The sequence below is a fragment of the Antedon bifida genome, chromosome 7 (genome assembly GCF_963402885.1).
Source record: "Antedon bifida chromosome 7, ecAntBifi1.1, whole genome shotgun sequence".
Lineage (NCBI taxonomy): Eukaryota > Metazoa > Echinodermata > Crinoidea > Comatulida > Antedonidae > Antedon > Antedon bifida.
The window spans coordinates 17,639,102-17,659,559 of NC_136232.1; the positions used below are offsets into that span (position 1 = coordinate 17,639,102).

At 32.9% G+C, this 20,458-nt stretch overlaps 1 protein-coding gene across 1 annotated transcript; it reads left to right on the forward strand.

Moving 5' to 3' along the window:
* Positions 1-1,597: 1,597 nt before the first annotated feature.
* Positions 1,598-20,239, forward strand: LOC144847748 (thrombospondin-2-like). Its single transcript, XM_078704256.1, has 3 exons — positions 1,598-1,685; positions 17,327-17,943; positions 19,167-20,239. Exons 2-3 carry the CDS (start codon positions 17,331-17,333, stop codon positions 19,220-19,222), a joined length of 669 nt encoding a protein of 222 aa, XP_078560382.1. The 5' UTR covers positions 1,598-1,685; positions 17,327-17,330; the 3' UTR covers positions 19,223-20,239.
* The last annotated feature ends 219 nt before the right edge of the window (positions 20,240-20,458 follow it).

The window sequence follows — 20,458 nt, forward strand, 5'->3', positions numbered from 1 at the left end:
TCAGTTTCGTTTCTTTTTTAAACATTTTTGTGTACGAAAAAAAAAATGTTTCGCGGTGTACGATTTGGAGAGATATTAAATGTACTAATTTCATTCAAAAAGGCATTTAAATTGGCTTTACGTCGTTTTTAGGATTTTGATTAATTAATGGGGACATCCCTACAAGATGTGGAATCAAAATCAAAACATAATTAGCCTATGATTTAAGTTGCTTGTCGAAGTTTCGTATTGCTGTCTTTCACCCTAGGCCTAGGCTAGCTAGTAATAGGCCTAGGCCTGTTAGTATTAGGCTACGCCTCGGCGTTTTAGCCTTGCTAGGCCTAGGATTGTTTGGTCGTTTGTTAACATAATTAACACTACAGTAGGTGCGTTTATAAAATCCATATGATTAATAATATTTAATAATTAGTATTAAAAACCAAATGTTACTGTTATAATCAATGTGAATCAAATGTAGGCCTTATGCCTACCTTTTATTTGATTCAAATGACAGGAATCTATTTAGATGTTATATAAAACAAATAATGAATGTTTTATATTCGTGTAATGGTACAAATAATGACATTTGATGAATGATGAAAGGTTATATTTCAACTCGGCTCGCGCCTCGTTGAAATTTAACCTTTCATCATTCACCTCATGCCATTATTTGTACCATTACACTCATAAGTATTCATTATTTGTATACTATCATATTATGGTGCTTGTATCACATATAGCTAGGTTAAGAGTTATGCTATAGTCTATGATACTAGGCGATATATATGAAGCATACGAAATTGTCCTATGATACTGAAGAAATCTAAATACAGTAGATTAATCGGGTGGTATACGAACATAACGATGTTTCCAATAAAGGATCAGGACACGACTCTCTTACACCTTTTGTTCTTAAAAAAGTTACTCCTTTTATTTTAATTCCTCTTACTTATGTTATTAATTTATCTTTTACTACAGGAATCGTACCTGACCACATAAAATTAGCTAAAATGGTCCCAGTTTTTAAAAAGGGAAATGCAAATTTACTTAACAATTATAGACCAATTTCCGTTCTCTCCATTATTATAATTTATTTAATTGTATGCGTTGTATGTGTATAATTATACGGTACCGTTCTTATTTTGTTTTATTATTATTTTAGGAGTCATTGTGAGACAAGTTTTACTTCTAATTTTGATCCCTAAGATGGTCTTATATTAATTGTTGATTATTGTTTATTGTTAAAATATTGTTTGTTATATATTGTTTGTAATGACCATCTTAAATAAATGTTTATTGAAACTTGATGATCATATAATATTTCAGTTGGTGTACGTGTGTTTAAGAGTGCCGGTTATATATTATTATCGTCTACTTTTGAAGAGGGTTGTTCTTTGTGATTTGTATGTAATGTTTGTTGTAAATGAAATAAATAAAAACATATAAGCAATAAATCAAAATTAACAATTACTGAAAAGTAATAACATTGGCTAGCATTGTTGGAAAATATATGTCAATACATCAGTATTACGCTCAACATATTATAATTACCCCTTAATATATTATGTAGTCGCCTTTATTTACAGGTGTAAATAATGATTTAAAAACTGTTTACGAGGAAACGAAGAATCATTCTGTGTTCGTGCAGTGTAGAGTACCTTTTTTGTTGTTCATTTCCTCCTGATATTGGTTTAACAACCTTATAGGTATGTATTCTGTTTTTAGTATTTATAAATTGAGTAAATCACGAGACACCTTTTTTTTCTAATTGTCGTCAATTTTTGTTTATATATTTTAGAATTCCTATTCAAACTAGTCCATTGTGTTCTTTATTAAAACTTGGAAGTTTTCTTTTATTCTTTAGTGGAACTTTTAACAGTTTCTTTTATATTATTATTCTTCTTTATCAGGTGATGGTTATGTTTATTTTTCTCTGCCTTGGTTTACCAAGTTGATGGTAGTTATTACAACGTCTGAAAATGTTCATACTAGACTAGTTCATGTCATTTTAATATCTTTTGATAAAAATTGTATAGTCAATAATTGTATCACCACCCGAAAAGGGACAAATTTCCATAATGTCCGGTTAGCCATATTGATGCATGATCCGATATGTACAACTCATCACCTTCCAGAATATGTAATAAAAGTAAATTCACCGTTTATTTTAGAAACTATGACTGTGTAAAAAAAGACTTAATTTTGACAAATTTTTACACTTTTTTATAAAAAAACGTGCACGAATTGCTGCGCTCTATTGAATGTGCCGAACTGTGTCTAAAGAGATAAAAATCCAATTTGTAAAATTCAGATGGCCATATGATGACGTCATAACATACTTACGGTCTAAATTCACATAAATTCATATCTACAACTCAGTACCTTTTATAATTAGTTAAAAAAATAGGGGTTAACAGCCATCCCAGAGAGCTATAATCGATTGAAAATCGGCATATTTTTACACAAATTTGCATAAAATTACCCTTTTTTAAGCGCACGATTTTTAAAGTTTGACGTGCACGTGTGTCATTATTTTACATTCATAATTCATCAAAAATGAAAGGAACTTATCATAAAAGGTATACAGAACAACAATCAATTGCAAAAAAGGTCTGTCTAAGCTGCGTACGAGCTAAGTACGCAGAAGCGCGTACGCGACGCAAAAGTTTGTGAAAAATGTGAAATGCTTAAAATGTCCTGAAACGTGTAGAAAGTTGATTAGAAATTGATTTGAGCAGTTTTAACTTTGAAAGTGCGCGTACGCGCAAAAATACCAACGTTCAAAAATTTTGCTGATGGTACAGGAAGATGACCCTTGACATGAAGCATACGTGTGTCCAAGTTTCATTTGAAAAAGGCTGTTATGTTTTAGTCAATTTAAGAGTTTCAGAAAATCGCGCGTAATTACGCTACGTGACCATATTTTCATTAAACCAAAGTATGTTGCACAACTACATATATACGTGCATCTGCTGTCCAAGTTACAACATATCTGCTACCGCCGTTTTTGAGATCTGCGTGACACAAAAATTGAGCAGAAAAAATGTTTGACAATAACAATAGGCTATCGCTCTACAGAGAGCAATAGCCTAATTTGACCTTTTTTTGCTTTAAATTACATTTTTTTTCAGGTAAATACATTTTTTTTTTTCGACCAAATTTTTGGTCAAAGTGGATAACTATTATGTTGCATTAAAATGGAATATTCAACAAAAAAATATTTGTTCAGGGTGTCAATACATCTTAACAGGAAGATCGTTCCTAAGAATTTAACATCGTGATCTAAGTATGCTAATGAGGTGCACTGATGCGTGAAACGCCAAACACATGTATGGAGCACACGTGGGAAGGGATTGTTGATTTGTTTTTTGTAGTGTGGGCCTCTATGTAGTAGCTAGCCAGCAGGCCTAAGATAACAAAGAATAGTAACTAATAGGCTTTGTCCATGGTTTTCTTGCGGATGAGCCATGGCATCTTTGCCTCAAATATTTCGTGTCAAAAAGTAGGCCTAAGTAGCGAGCGTGAATTAATTTGAAAACAAACCTGGCCCGTCTCTATTTTCACCTCACTCACGCTTACCTTTCCGAAATTGTTACAATTTCGGCAGTAATCAAGAACGTTCAAAATCGATGATATTTATTAACTCCGTAATTTTGCAGAACTTTAGGTTTCAAAACACATAATTTTAAAGATGTATTGTCCCCCAAAAACATGAAAAATGAAGACTTTGAATATGTTATTTTGTAATTTTAATAAAGTTAATCACTTCGATTGAAAAAAAAATGTTTTCAATTATAAAATGACAAAATAAATGGTTAAATTCAACAAAAAAGCGAATTTGACCATTTTTTTTCTTCAGGTAAATACATTTTTTCGATCCAATTTTTAGTCAAAGTGAATAATTATTATGTTACATTAAAATGGCATATTCAACAACTATTTTGTTAAGAATTATTTTTTCAGGGGGACAATACATTTTAACTATAAAAATCTCATCTTGTTTGAAAATGGAGTTGGTAAGTGATTTATTTACACAAACAAACATTCCACCGTACACTCTCTATTTGCACGACGGATTGAACGTGGACGAATTTATTCACCAGGCTATATTTAGTGTATTTTTAGTGTCCCGTCACATGATACATTGGTCTATTAAATCACGTTGATCATTAAACTGTACTACATCGAATATTTTATTATTACATTACTTTAATTTTAATGTATATACTGAAATTCATGACAACAATATTTAATATGCATATATAGGTCTAGGATAGTTAGTAAGTAGGCCCTATCCCCACCCTTTACGTACAATACATGTTTTACTTCGTGAACAAAAAATCGGCCTAGAAATTATTAATTTGTCTGTTTAAAAAATCAGTTCCCCGTCAAGTCTATAATTATATTGAAGAAATCATCTACACATGTACCACAACGATATTTTATTATCCATTTCGTGGTTAAAAATCAATAGTTTACAAAATAAAGGCAAGTTGCGGCGTGCTTGCAAATAGCAGAAGTGTCAGCCTTTTCGTAAGGTCGTGCATGTCTTTGTGGTGGATCGAATGGGTTGAACGGTCTCTAGGTTAGCTTTCGAAATAGTCCTGGCTGTTTCACATTAATTTCTGGTTCGTTCTCCAGATTGCGATCAGGTATTTCATTCTTTAATCGTCTAACTAACTTGATGTATGATGTCTGAGACGATATAGTGGGTTAAACCTAAGCAATTTAACTATCAAAAGAAAACAACTTGTTAAAGCTAGCGGTCAACGAAATCAAAACAACAACAATGGTGACTTCTTCCAGTGGGTGGTCGATGACGCAGTAAATAACCAAGCACTGATTGATTGAATTTCGTCTCTGCATAATGTGTCTTCGTAAGATCATGATAATTAACAGGCTCTCCGAGAGAGCACGTTAGCCGGAATTAACGTGATAAACAAGATCACATTACGTTAACGACATGATAAAGAAACATATTATTTAACATAAATATTCAACATTTTAACATAATATTCCCCCACCCTTTTTTTTGGTTAGGATCTATTTTAGAAGTAAAAAAGTTGTTTCAATCAGACCCCTCACAAAACAAAATATTATAAATAGTTGAATAAAGAAAATGTAAACGCCATTTATAAACTTCAAATTATCTAAGTAAGTATGGAAATATATACAAAGAACAGTAGATTTACTCATGATATTTTGACAAATAATAATATTTTATACATTTCTTTAAAATCATTAAGGTTTTACAAGATAAGAATTTAATCCCTTTTTTTACTTTGCCTGGTGACTCTACTTGTAAGTTATGTACTAGCAAGTCTGTGCACCTTAACTGGTAAACAAAATGCAATTATGTGGTTTTTGTCTACGGATTAGTTTCCATTGGTTTTCACAGGCGCCTTAACCAATTTGGTGGATAAGCGTCTAACAAATCGTATTATATTATTGGTTTTCACTTTTTCGTCCGCATTGCAATCAGAACATAGTAGTCCAACTAGTACATCAAGAAAATGTATATACCAACCCAGTGTTGGAATTGCTGTTTGGAATGCTGGCATAACGAACAAACAGATTGATCAATTAGAAGCAATACAAAGGAGGGTACTTAGAATAATTCTTGGTATAAATTATATAAGCTATGAAAATGCTCTCAGTGTATGTAATTTAGAAACCCTCGCTACTAGAAGAAAAAACCTATGTCTAAGGTTTGCTGAAGACCTCGAAAAGTCGGCATATTTTCAATCATGGCTACAGCCTAGAAATAAACCGTACAACTTAAGAAAGACCAACCCATATCAAAAAATAAAATGTAGAACTAAACGATATAAAAACAGCCCTTTACCATACCTAATTAACCTGTTGAATAATAAAGAATAATTACATTTAGCCGTCATCAACCAATGTGTAATAATAAACAAATAATACATAAGTTTTAATACAGATATTTTATTAGGCCATGATTCGTAACAATTTCTTTTACTTTTCAATGTTTTTCTCATTTTCATATTATGTACTTTATCCAATTCCATTTTAAAATAAGATGTTCTTTTTATGTGATAACTTTTTTTATATGTGCAATATTTTGTAAAATTTTACACAATTTAGCCTTTGGCTACAATGTAAATTTTCGCTTTATTGAATAAAACCTTGAATTGAATTGAATTGAATAGATTAGATAAATCTTGAATCCATGTCCATGATTTTCTGGACTATCCAAACACTATCCTGAGGCATATTCTTGCATTGCTATCAATAAAATGATTCTAAAGATGATGATGATGATGATTTCTCGTCCAGAAACTTTTTGTTTTTGGACATTGCCTAGTTCTGCAAACAAGTGTTGATTATCGCTATACGTGACCACCAGGATTTGATCACTAGCATTGATTCCGGACTCCTCTTTCGAAAAAAGAAAGAGAGTGAATCATTCCAAGCATTGCTTTTTAGTCGCGTGCAAAATTCAGCCATGTATATTAAAAAAAACAACCCCATGGGACACGATTTGAAAATGTTAACAACCTGATCTGGTTACTAGACATACTTGAGATGATAAAAAATCACATTAAAAAAATATACCTCAGGGGTGCATGGGAACCCCCATTTCCTACTCTACTATATGGCCTTGTTTATATTAGTTGGAATTGACATGGTTCTATTAGTCTCCGACCCTTTCCACTGCCAATAATGATTGTTGATCCAATCATTTTATCCTTTTTTTTCTTTTTTTTTAATTTATTTTTTCACACTTCAAATACACATAATAGTAGTAAGCAGGTATCAGAGAAATAATAAAAATGTAGTAATCAAATTAATTATTATGGTTTTCAAGCAGAAGCAAGCGTCAGTGAAGATTTCACAGCAAGAGTTAGAAATTAGTTAGTTAGAAAAAAACTGAAATCAATGATGGCCGAAGAAATTAAGAAAGGGAAACAAATTAAACTAGAAAGCCACTCCGAGAGTGCATACCTCCGCCTAATGTAAAATTCTCCTACATAAGATTTCTCCGGGAAAAAAATATATATAATATATATATTTGTGTGTGTCTTAATGCTGTTTGTGATTTAGGCTAGGTTCACTACAAACATGTGTATGCGAGTTTGGTGTAATGGTTATTTAACATGCCTTTCAATTAACAATAGCTTCAGTTGACTAACAATAGAACAGCAACGCGAAGATCAAACGAGTGAATTTAAAAAGAAATATGTTTTTTAAACTACTCGCACAAATAATAACTCTTGCCTCTTGTACAAAATTGAAGTTTTTTGGACAAGTAGTTCTCGAAAAAATGCAATTTTAGTTTACTTGTTACTTTAAGACTGCTCACCGGCTTGTGAAAATTATGTCCCATCTTTTAACACTAGCAGGTCTGAAAATAATTCTAAAAAGTGTTCCAGAATTGAGACCGTGGTCAAAATTGGGCAATGTCGTCCTTGCACCAGGCGACATGTATCGTAGTAATTTGGAGTCATTCGAATTAAAATTGTGAGCGCTAGAGTGATGACAAACAAACAAACAAAAGCCGGTATCACCGCTAGGTCTCGGAGTCGGACCCCTTCATGACCTTCTGGCCGACGATCCTCAACTAATTTCAATTGTGGCAACAAGCATTAGCAATCATATATTATCGTCACCTGAACTTAAAGCTGTATGTGATAGTAAAACGCTAATTGCTGAAATCAGTAAATCTATAATTGATCAGGTTACTGACAGTGTTTATGACAGCGTTGCCATGGACAACGGAGTAACGGCGGCAAACATTTCTAATCTTCGTGAACAGAATGACATTTTATTAGCTGAAAACATAGCAATGGGGATAGACGTAATAACAACAAGGATCTCAGAAGGGGTTAAACTTTGTGACATTGACCGCACACATCGTTTAGGCAGGAAGAAACTAAATTCTGGCACCGATGTATTACCAGTATCTAAATCCAAGTCACCTCATATCGCACTCGCTCTGATGTTTTTCGCAATAAACGACAACTAAAAATATCTGGTTACTCAATTACTGAGAACCTAACATCTAGACGCTTAAATCTGTTAGTTGGTAGAGGAAGACGATTTAATTGTCTGAGCCTTCCCTTAATCCTCTGCGTCCCCTTTTACGCGGCTTTGGATTGTAATTGAGATTTAGGTTGCTAGGCCCATCTGTGTTTGGATTTGGCCTTAATTGCAACAACTCCTCGCGGCTGTATGTGATTTTCACGGGCTGGTGATTTTCCATCGCAGCTACCGGAACCGGCATTTGGGCTGCGTAACTGCAGCATAATTCACTCGAAAAAAAGATCAACTGGTACAGAGCCATAGACTAATCATTTTTCTCCGATTCATATTCATGATTTACGTTGAAAATAAACACTGTGCAACACTTTTACACAATTTAGCCTTTGGCTACAATGTAAATTTTCGCTTTATTGAATAAAACCTTGAATTGAATTGAATTGAATAGATTAGATAAATCTTGAATCCATGTCCATGATTTTCTGGACTATCCAAACACTATCCTGAGGCATATTCTTGCATTGCTATCAATAAAATGATTCTAAAGATGATGATGATGATGATTTCTCGTCCAGAAACTTTTTGTTTTTGGACATTGCCTAGTTCTGCAAACAAGTGTTGATTATCGCTATACGTGACCACCAGGATTTGATCACTAGCATTGATTCCGGACTCCTCTTTCGAAAAAAGAAAGAGAGTGAATCATTCCAAGCATTGCTTTTTAGTCGCGTGCAAAATTCAGCCATGTATATTAAAAAAAACAACCCCATGGGACACGATTTGAAAATGTTAACAACCTGATCTGGTTACTAGACATACTTGAGATGATAAAAAATCACATTAAAAAAATATACCTCAGGGGTGCATGGGAACCCCCATTTCCTACTCTACTATATGGCCTTGTTTATATTAGTTGGAATTGACATGGTTCTATTAGTCTCCGACCCTTTCCACTGCCAATAATGATTGTTGATCCAATCATTTTATCCTTTTTTTTCTTTTTTTTAAATTTATTTTTTCACACTTCAAATACACATAATAGTAGTAAGCAGGTATCAGAGAAATAATAAAAATGTAGTAATCAAATTAATTATTATGGTTTTCAAGCAGAAGCAAGCGTCAGTGAAGATTTCACAGCAAGAGTTAGAAATTAGTTAGTTAGAAAAAAACTGAAATCAATGATGGCCGAAGAAATTAAGAAAGGGAAACAAATTAAACTAGAAAGCCACTCCGAGAGTGCATACCTCCGCCTAATGTAAAATTCTCCTACATAAGATTTCTCCGGGAAAAAAATATATATAATATATATATTTGTGTGTGTCTTAATGCTGTTTGTGATTTAGGCTAGTTTCACTACAAACATGTGTATGCGAGTTTGGTGTAATGGTTATTTAACATGCCTTTCAATTAACAATAGCTTCAGTTGACTAACAATAGAACAGCAACGCGAAGATCAAACGAGTGAATTTAAAAAGAAATATGTTTTTTAAACTACTCGCACAAATAATAACTCTTGCCTCTTGTACAAAATTGAAGTTTTTTGGACAAGTAGTTCTCGAAAAAAATGCAATTTTAGTTTACTTGTTACTTTAAGACTGCTCACCGGCTTGTGAAAATTATGTCCCATCTTTTAACACTAGCAGGTCTGAAAATAATTCTAAAAAGTGTTCCAGAATTGAGACCGTGGTCAAAATTGGGCAATGTCGTCCTTGCACCAGGCGACATGTATCGTAGTAATTTGGAGTCATTCGAATTAAAATTGTGAGCGCTAGAGTGATGACAAACAAACAAACAAAAGCCGGTATCACCGCTAGGTCTCGGAGTCGGACCCCTTCATGACCTTCTGGCCGACGATCCTCAACTAATTTCAATTGTGGCAACAAGCATTAGCAATCATATATTATCGTCACCTGAACTTAAAGCTGTATGTGATAGTAAAACGCTAATTGCTGAAATCAGTAAATCTATAATTGATCAGGTTACTGACAGTGTTTATGACAGCGTTGCCATGGACAACGGAGTAACGGCGGCAAACATTTCTAATCTTCGTGAACAGAATGACATTTTATTAGCTGAAAACATAGCAATGGGGATAGACGTAATAACAACAAGGATCTCAGAAGGGGTTAAACTTTGTGACATTGACCGCACACATCGTTTAGGCAGGAAGAAACTAAATTCTGGCACCGATGTATTACCAGTATCTAAATCCAAGTCACCTCATATCGCACTCGCTCTGATGTTTTTCGCAATAAACGACAACTAAAAATATCTGGTTACTCAATTACTGAGAACCTAACATCTAGACGCTTAAATCTGTTAGTTGGTAGAGGAAGACGATTTAATTGTCTGAGCCTTCCCTTAATCCTCTGCGTCCCCTTTTACGCGGCTTTGGATTGTAATTGAGATTTAGGTTGCTAGGCCCATCTGTGTTTGGATTTGGCCTTAATTGCAACAACTCCTCGCGGCTGTATGTGATTTTCACGGGCTGGTGATTTTCCATCGCAGCTACCGGAACCGGCATTTGGGCTGCGTAACTGCAGCATAATTCACTCGAAAAAAAGATCAACTGGTACAGAGCCATAGACTAATCATTTTTCTCCGATTCATATTCATGATTTACGTTGAAAATAAACACTGTGCAACACTTATAACAACAAAAACGACATTTAGTGCAGATTCTACTTCAGATACGATGTCGCATGTCTAGCACAGCGCAGTTTCTGACCTCAACCATCTTTGAGTTTCCGCCCAAATCAGGAATGATCAACGAACAGCTAAGTACTCCTTACATAACACTAACTCATAACTGAAAACAACATTCATAAAAGACGTTTTTCTTTTTCTTTTTCCTTCATATTATTCATCATATCAATTTTTATTTTTATTTATCAATCATTATTTTGATAATCAACTATTATTACTTCTATTTTCATCATTAACTTTTGTTTGACAATGTTTTTATTATTAAACTGGTGAGAGTGTGGATCACGGATGAGTGGACAGAAGAGAAGAGGAAGTGGTCAGCCAGGGAAACAATGCCAAGCATTAAGATAACTCACTTTAAAAATAAATACACGTTCCATCATTTTTAATTTTTTATTTTTTTATTTTGTTGTTTTCATTCATCACATCATATTTTTATCAATATCAGTTTTAAATGATTTTGACAATTTTACTACTAATATTGATCCTGATACACATTTTTTTCTCTAAAAACCAAAACTTATCTCAATACTACTACTACCCCAACTCATTCCCGAATACTAAATCTGACTGCTTTTCTACAATTCATTTTAACTCTAGAAGTATCCCTAAAAACACTGATCAAATTAAACAACTCTTAGAGAAACAACAAAGCATCAATTTGATGTCATTGGTGTAAGTGAAACTTGCCTTAAATATGATAACCCTCTTGTACAGCTCCCAAATTACCATTTTACTGCAAATCACAGAGACCATAAAGTCGATGGTGGCGTTGCCATGTATATTCGTGATAGCCTTCAGTATTCTACAAGAAATGACTTGACTCTACACCCCTCTACATGCGAATCAATTTTTATCGAAATTACCAGACCAAATTTAAAAAACATCGTTATTGGAACGGTTTATAGGCCCCCTCTTTTGACCAAACACATTTTCAGATGAACTAGATTCTGCTCTTTCCACATTATCCAAAGAAAACAAGATTGTGTATATCCTTGGCGATTTCAATATTGACATTCTTAAATATGAATTTGATAACGAAGCCCGCCATTGTATAAATTCACTGGTTAGTAACCATTACCTTCCATGTATTCACAAACCATCACGTATATCTAAAACCACTGCTACTCTGCTTGACAACATTTTTACAAATCAGTTCGATCATCACAACATAAGTGGTTTACTGTATTGTGATATCTCTGAGAATCTTCCTGTTTTCAATATTTCTTTTATTAATAATGTTCCAACTGGCTCAAATAGGGAAGAAATGCATGAGTTTATAAAAATAAACTATACATTCCTGGAAAACTTTCGCATTGATGTGGCTACACAACATTGGCTTGAAGTTATAAAAACTGACGATCCCAACACTGCATATAATACTTTTTTTGACAATAAATTAAAATCACTTTATAATAAACACTTTCACCTCCAAAAAAAAAAAAAATAAACAAATTAAAATCATGGATGTCTAATAGAGTGCTAAATTCAGTTAAATATAAACACAATCTTTATTCTAAATTCCTCCACTGTCCTTCTGTCGTCAATGAAAAAACATACAAAAAATTTCGCAATAAATTAAATACTTTGATCAAACTGGCTAAAAAATTACATTACAAGGACACTTTCATTAAACATAAAAATAATATCAAGGCAACCTGGAAAACCATCAATTCACTACTCAAAAACCCCAATAATCGAAACTCTGATATCTCTATCAACTGTAACGGTGAACTGACTAAAGATCCCAATACAATATATAATGCTTTTAACAAATACTTTGTAGAAATTGGTCCTTCCCTTGCTAACAAAATTCCCCATGTCAACAAGTCATTTAAAGACTTTCTGCCAAACCCAACTGATAATTGTTATTCATTAATCCAGACGGAAGTTATAAAAATCATGACATCCTTTGAAACAAACAAATCCCCTGGCATTGACGATTTTAAAACAAAACCCATTAAATATGTTGCCAATTTGATCTCCTTTCCATTATCCCATATTTTTAATCTTGTTTTAACTAATTGTTAAACAGGTTAGACAGGATGAAGATAGCGCGTGTTACTCCTATTTATAAGACCGGCAACAAATCTGATCTCTCCAACTATCGTCCTATCTGAATTCTTTCAATTTTCTCGAAAGCCTTGGAGAGAGTGATTTATGAACGTACGTCCTCATAAATAAATACAACATTCTACAAAAAAACAATTTGGATTCAGAAAAAGCCACAATACTGCATCAGCTCTAATCGACCTAACTAATCAAATTGTTGATGGTTTCGAAGACCGTCACCTCACATTAGGAATTTTTATAGACCTCTCCAAGGCTTTCAATACAATTGATCACAATATACTCTTATTCAAATTATCTCACTACGGAATCCGTGGCCCTGCATTAAATCTCTTCAAAAGTTACCTCTCTAATCGTGTCCAATGCACAAAATTCTCCGATTCAATCTCTAATTTCAATCATGTAACTTGTGGTGTTCCTCAAGGCTCCTTACTCGGTCCCCTTTTATTCTGTACATTAACGATATCTATCTTTCTTTCCCATTACTTGATTTTTACCTATACGCTGACGACACAACTGTCACTTATTCTCACCCAGAAATCCAAAATCTGTTTAATACAACCAACTCCCACCTAGAGATGTTGTCCCAATACTTTGCTGCTAATAAACTTTCTATCAACCATAAAAAATGTAACTTCATCCTGTTTGGGACTCCCCAGAAGTTAAATAATGTTGACCCATCACTATACAATATTACCATGGAAAATATAAACATCCCCTCTGTTCAATCAGCTAAATTCTTAGGTGTCCATCTTGACTCTGGTCTGACGTGAAAAACACACATTAGTGTAATTGAAAACAAAATTTCCAAAAGCCTTGGTGTTATTTTTCGTTTATCTTCTTATTTACCCCCTAATATCCTTCGCATCCTGTATTGCTCTATGATTCTTCCCTATTTGAGTTATTGTAATATTGTTTGGTGCAACACATACCCCACAAACCTTAAAAAATTGCATACCCTCCAAAAGAAGGCTATCAGAATTATATCTAGCGCGCCGCCGCATTCCCATTCCTCTCAACCTAGCACCCTCCATCTCAAAATCTGCTTCCCCAAAGATACTTCTCTCAAAATTAAAAAAAATACACCTTTTCTACTTATTAAATATTTATTTATCGGTCATGTCTCGATCTGCAGTACCAATATATTTTTTTTCTTGTTATTCATATTTTAGATTATGAAATTTATTATTATTTTCTTCAATGCATTTTTCTTTATTTGTGTTAAAAAGTTAAAAATTACAAAATGCGCACAATACACAAAAGTGCTGAAAATGGTAACAATAAAAGCATTTTAAAAATGAAAATAATTCTTCAGAGTGTGGTACAAGATGACCCCCAATTTTTTAACTTATTCTGGAAGCCATTGAGTTGTAGATATGAATTCATGTACACATTTGACGTACAAAATGTTGTGACGTCATCCACTTGAATTTAAAAATTAGGATTTTTTTTCTTTTTTTTGTAAGTTATAACATTCAACAGAGTGAATGAGCCTGATTTTCGCTAACATTTCAGTATGTGTTTGCTCATGTAATTATCTTTCTCATGTGTTTCATTTTGATGACATCATCACGCGTAAAACTTGAATAACGTAGGTTGTGTAATTTCAAATTCAGAGTATATTTGAATATCCTAAATTAAAGGTGACCTTGATGATTATAATTTATTATGAAAGATGGTCAAATGTAGATATAAATTCATATAAAAATTAAGCCTATCGGATGTTGTGACGTTATCATATGGCAAGTTTTTGTTAAAAAGTATTTTTTTTTATCTCTTTCGTTAAATTTATACAAATTTCAAAGAGCGCACAGTGCGCTTCTACGTGCCAATTTTTCTCCCAAATCTTGTCTTCGAAATTGTCATCTTCAAGTTTATTATGATAAGGTCATCATACCAAAAAATTAGAACATGATGTGAGTCCCGTAATTGTACCTATTCTACACTGTATATGGATATACAGTATTCTATATGACACATACTAGGTACAACTCAGCATTATAAGCGTATATGCATCATGTCATTTTCTTTTTGTGATCGATATTTTAACTATAAAACTGATTACCTATAATTCGTCAAAGTGACGAATTAAATTCTTTTTTTTTCATTATTTCAATACCCAACATTTTCACCAGACTATATAAAAAAGATAGGTGGTATTCATTATTTATCATCTCATTAACAAAACATTTTCTTTTAAAAGAAAAGAAGAGAGGAAAGCCAAAATATTAAAAGTATTTTTGTTTAATAATTATTGTTATTATATTTTTTAATCGTTTTATATTGTTATATATTTGGTTTTATATCCAATATTGTCACTAAAATATCATAAAAAAAGAACAGATTAAACTTATTTATTATCAACCATCTCCTTAAAAAACACAAGAGTAATTCAGTATGAAATAATAACGCACAATCCTGGCTACAGCGTTATCTTATAGCAACAGATTAAGCTCCAAATGCGAATCATTGATAGATTTAAATATTATATAATTTGATTTAGATTCATTTAATGATAACTTATTGCTTTTGAACCAATCTGAAACGTTGCTTAACTCATTATTAATTGTGTTAATTAATATTTGATCATTTTTGTGAGAATAAATAATATTAGTGTCATCGGCGTAAAGTATAAATTTGAGTAATTTAGAACAATTGGGGAGATCATTGATATATGTTAAGGCCATATACATGGCTGCAGTCGCGTGCTCAAATTTGAGTTAGTGTTTACTGACCGACCAATCGACCGACCAACCATCCGACCAACCGACCGACATAGTGAGCTGTAGAGTAGAGTAAAAATACTACAGTGGATGCTGCAATTTGCTTTGAAGGAGAAGGTGTTAGATGAAAAAGGAACTCTTATCTGGTGGCAAGAGGAGAAAACCAAGGGCTGGTAAGAGAAGCCCTACATGGAGATTCTTGGAGATGGCTTAGGAATGGTTTTTTGAAGAAGGAGACAGAAGGTCTGATACTAGCTGCTCAAGCACAAGCTTTAAGAACGAATGCCATAAAATACAGTATAGATCAGAAACACCGTTATGTAGATTGTGTGGAGACTCTACTGAAACTGTAAGACAAATTATCAGTGGATGCAAGATGCTCGCCCAGAGAGAGTGTAGAAAGCGCCATGACAAGGTGGCATTGCGGGTACACTGGGAGATTTGCAGAAAATACGGAATTGAATGTACTGACAAATGGTATGCCATCAGCCATTAGCAGTCACAGAGAATAAAAACACTCGAATTACTTGGGACATGACAGTTTACGATAATATAAGTGATTAAAACACAATCGACCTGATATTACTATTGTAAAGAAATGTAGGTTCCAATCGTAATTGGCGCTCTTGGAACAATTTCAAAAATGCCAAAAAATAACATGAAAAGTTAAGAGCTCAGATGTCGGCCATCCTGGAAACAGCTCACATATTGAGGAAGCTGTTATGTCTCTAAGCTTCTTATTTCGTTTCGTTTCCAAAGGTGAGACTCGATCTCGGTAACACCGAGCCATACACAACTGACTAAAAGTTTTAGGAAGATTCCTCCGTGTATTTACTATGCAGTAACCACTTTGGTGAAGATAGATTATTACATACCGCAATGAATTATAATTTTTTACTATGATGACATCTTTAAAAATATAAACAAATGATGCACTGTCAAACTACATACCTTTAAATTTAATATATGAACATTTTAAGGAAGAAAGTAAATGTTAAGTTTATTATTTCGGCCTAAGAAAATGTCATAATTTGTTTGATTGTCGAAATTATTGTTTAAAATTTAATATGGAATTAATGATGACTTAATCAACTTTTGTTCTCTAAATTTTATAATAAATCATACATATTATACACTTTAAGAAAATTAAATGCAAAATAGGTGTTGCCGAGCATTCTGACGATCTATATTAATTTTAAAATTTAGCATATTTTCACCATTTTCATATTTTTCACCACACTTACACGTGTGTAGCCTGTCACTTTTGACGTGCTCGAATAACGTAATTTCGAGTTGTTGAAAAGTGAATCAAATATGATGATATTATTAAAGAAAGGTTGTGAAACAGAAATCGGGCAAAAAGAGTGCGTATTAACGTTTAAAACGCAGTGCGCGTGTAAAAATCTTTGCACTCATGGTAATTTTTTAAACGCTTAAAATTGCCTGAAACGTACTCTATTTTCATCGAAAATAAATTTTGAAAATTTAAGCGCGCCTATGATACAACCCAAGCTAACAGTAGCCTACATCTTTTAAACAAGGAGATAGTTTTGTTATAAGAAGAAACTTTTGTTGAGAAATTACAAGCGAAAATATTTCTCAGCTTGGTGGTAAAAACAACAACATTTTGTATTATTATCATTATTATCTAGGAATATATTATTTAATCCAGCACGTTTTGAGTCAATGGATAAAACTAAGAATATGAGGCATTTTAAATCCACCGTTATCAAACTCTTTATATAACAGTTTTCTTGATAAATCTTTACTGCAACTGTTGATTAAATCAAATTAAAAATGATAGTGTACAGTGTTACATTTTTGTCTTCTTGTTATTTTTTTAGAGAAATGCGAGCTACTCTGATATTTTTGGTATGCTTAGTTGTATTTGAATTACTACTCGTTGACGCGGGTTTTAGAGTTAGACGTAGACGACGTAGACGATCGTGCAGTCCAGGAAACTGCCAGTGGAACAGCTGGCAAGCATGGTCATCTTGTTCAATAACCTGCGGAAGCGGAGGAATACAATCGAGAAGCCGGACTATTAGGGTCCATGCATCATGTGGCGGAGGAGGATGTAGTGGACCATCATACGAAACAAGAACTTGTAATCCTGGAAATTCAGTAAATTGTGTTTGGGGAAATTGGCAGGAATGGGCAGCCTGTTCTGTTACTTGCGGACTGGGTACATCAACAAGAACACGTGTGAAGACATCGGCAGTATGTGGAGGCACGGATTGCAGTGGATCACCTACAGAAACTAGACAGTGCGTCGATGAAGATCAGGTTAATTGTGTTTTGAGTGACTGGCAAAACTGGTCATCATGTTCTGTAACTTGTGGGAGTGGTGGTACACAATCAAGAACCCGGAGTGAAGTAACGTCAGCATTTTGCGGTGGTACACATTGCATTGGGTCATCTGAAGAACATAGAAATTGTTCAAATGAAGATTTTTGTCCAGGTAAAAATTATAATCATTAAAAGAAAGTTAAATCACAAAGGTCTAAGGTATTTGTAAGTGTGTGATGGTAAATATGTCTTTAATAACTGTTTTCAGTTTTTAAAAAAACACAAAAACACCATCACCAATAACCAAATGTGAATATGTAAAAAATATATAAGCGATCAGATTTCGGGCTATTACCTAACATTTTCAACTACCCATTCTGTCCGATATGTAACCACTTTTTCAAGTGCATATCTGTTTTATCCTTTTTTGTGCAATGTGCCGTTCCATATTTTGGAGATATTTTAGTTCGACTAGGAAATATTTTAGTGTGACTGCTATATTTCTCCATTTACATCTATAAATATAGTATTTTCCTATCAAAATAATGAAATTTATTACAGAATCTTTTGGAAAATCAAATAATATAATTCTTGCATTAAAAACTATTTTCATATTTCTATTGTTCAACCAGAGTTGGACGTCTTTCCAAAATGATATTAATGTTTGCATTTCCAAAAAAGATGTTGCAAACACCCTGGCTCTTCCTTACAAGAATCTTTTTTTAGTAAAACATTTGTAGTCAAGAACATTTTAATATTTTGTACTGAAAATATCTCAGTCTTGTGTCTATTGTACTTTTGTATGTTAATTTATATAACACCTCCCAGTCAGCTATATGTCCAAATTCGTTTTTCAATTTGATACAGGTATGCGGAAGATAAGAGTACTAATACGATTAATTATTAATGTATATGCAAGTTTTGTTATTAATTTTAAATCCGATGCTATAATTACTTCACTTTTTTGTTTTAACATTATATCATAGTTCTTAGATTGCATGGCATCTCTCCATATTTTAAGAATAGCTACAATTATATCATGGTATGTTAAAGAAGCCAAACGTATATCATATTTAATATGAAACTGTTCATAAGACAGTTATCATTAAGCAAATCTTTAACTACTGGAGCAGCATCCTGCTTTACGGATGTCAAACCTGAATATTTAGTCTTAGATGGTTGAGGGAAGAATGTCCGAGATGGTGACCTGTGGACCAGAAAATTAATCAATTGTAAGACCAGTGTTGGAATTTGTAGATTTGCTGCAAAACAGGCTTCACCGTTGAAGCTTGAATTAATAAAGTCCGTCAGGAAAGGGTGGCTTTTGTACAACATCGCATAAAACATTTATCTTCCATCACATTTAAAACAATTCACGTTTTACTTTTTTTACAGATACATTCAAGCATGATGAAAAAAACCCCGAAAAATCATCCGTTGAAGATGTTTAAGAATTGTAGTTATCCTTTCCTTAATTGCATAACATTTAACTAATTGATATTTCGTTCGTTTTGGTTTTGTTATTTGAAATGTCTTCTCAGCAGCAGAGAAAATAATATACACAAAGCAATTACTCATCATAATGTCAATTTATTAAATAAGATTAAAGATTTAATATATGGGTTTTGTTTAGGTTTTATTCTTTTAGATCCCATATCTTATTCTCTCCAGAAATTGTCCAAGCGGTTTTTAAAAAAACATTAATAGAGACTAAGCTGAGATAATATCTTCAGGCATATCATATCATGCTTCAAAAACTCTTTGCGTAAAAAAAGATTTTTTTGCATAACAAATAATTATTTGCTTAGATTTTTTCTGACAATATAATCACTTAAAAAAAAAACTGTTAACATGTACTCTCTCTTATGTATAATCTTAAAGGTTTCGGTAAGATCATACGGCAAGTCCAGTTCCGGAACAAATTTGGTATTATAATTATAACTATAACTGAAACATTCATTTGAATGTATAATATTGAATAAGTTCATTACTTTTCGCATTGTAAACACATTTACATCAATTAATAGATCTTTACCATTATTGATAAGCATTGCTTAAAGATGTATTGTCCCCTAAAAACATGAAGGATAAAGATTAATAAAATCGGACTTTGAATATATTATTTTGAAGTTCTTCCGTGAATTAATGCTTTCACTTATAAAATGACAAAATAAAAGGTTAAATTCAATCACAAACCCATTGGCTGGCAGCCAATTTGACTAATTGTTGCTTTAAATTACAGTTTTTTAGATAAAAAACTTTTTTTTTCGATCTAATTGTTGGTCAAAGTGGATAACTATTAGGTGACATTAAAATGGCATATTCAACAAAAAATTGTTTAAGAATTATTTTTTCAGGGAGACAATACATCTTTAATGTTTGGTGTTAAATTTTGAAGTAACTAATAATGTATCACATACGCAGAATAAATATTGACAGTGCACACAAAGTGTTTTAAATCTTTTCATTATTATTCATCAACCCCATTCTCTGACTGAACAATTATTGGTACAGTGTTACTACAGCTACATTCAGCTATATTCTCCGAGGACATAAGCATTCAGAAGCAGTTACCACACGCGAAGCTTTTACTTACTACAGCTGACAGAAATGAGAATTTGTAAACTCGACCAATTTATAGGTCCATGCTCGACGACCTAAAGAATGTTTGGGAAAAGAGAGTATAT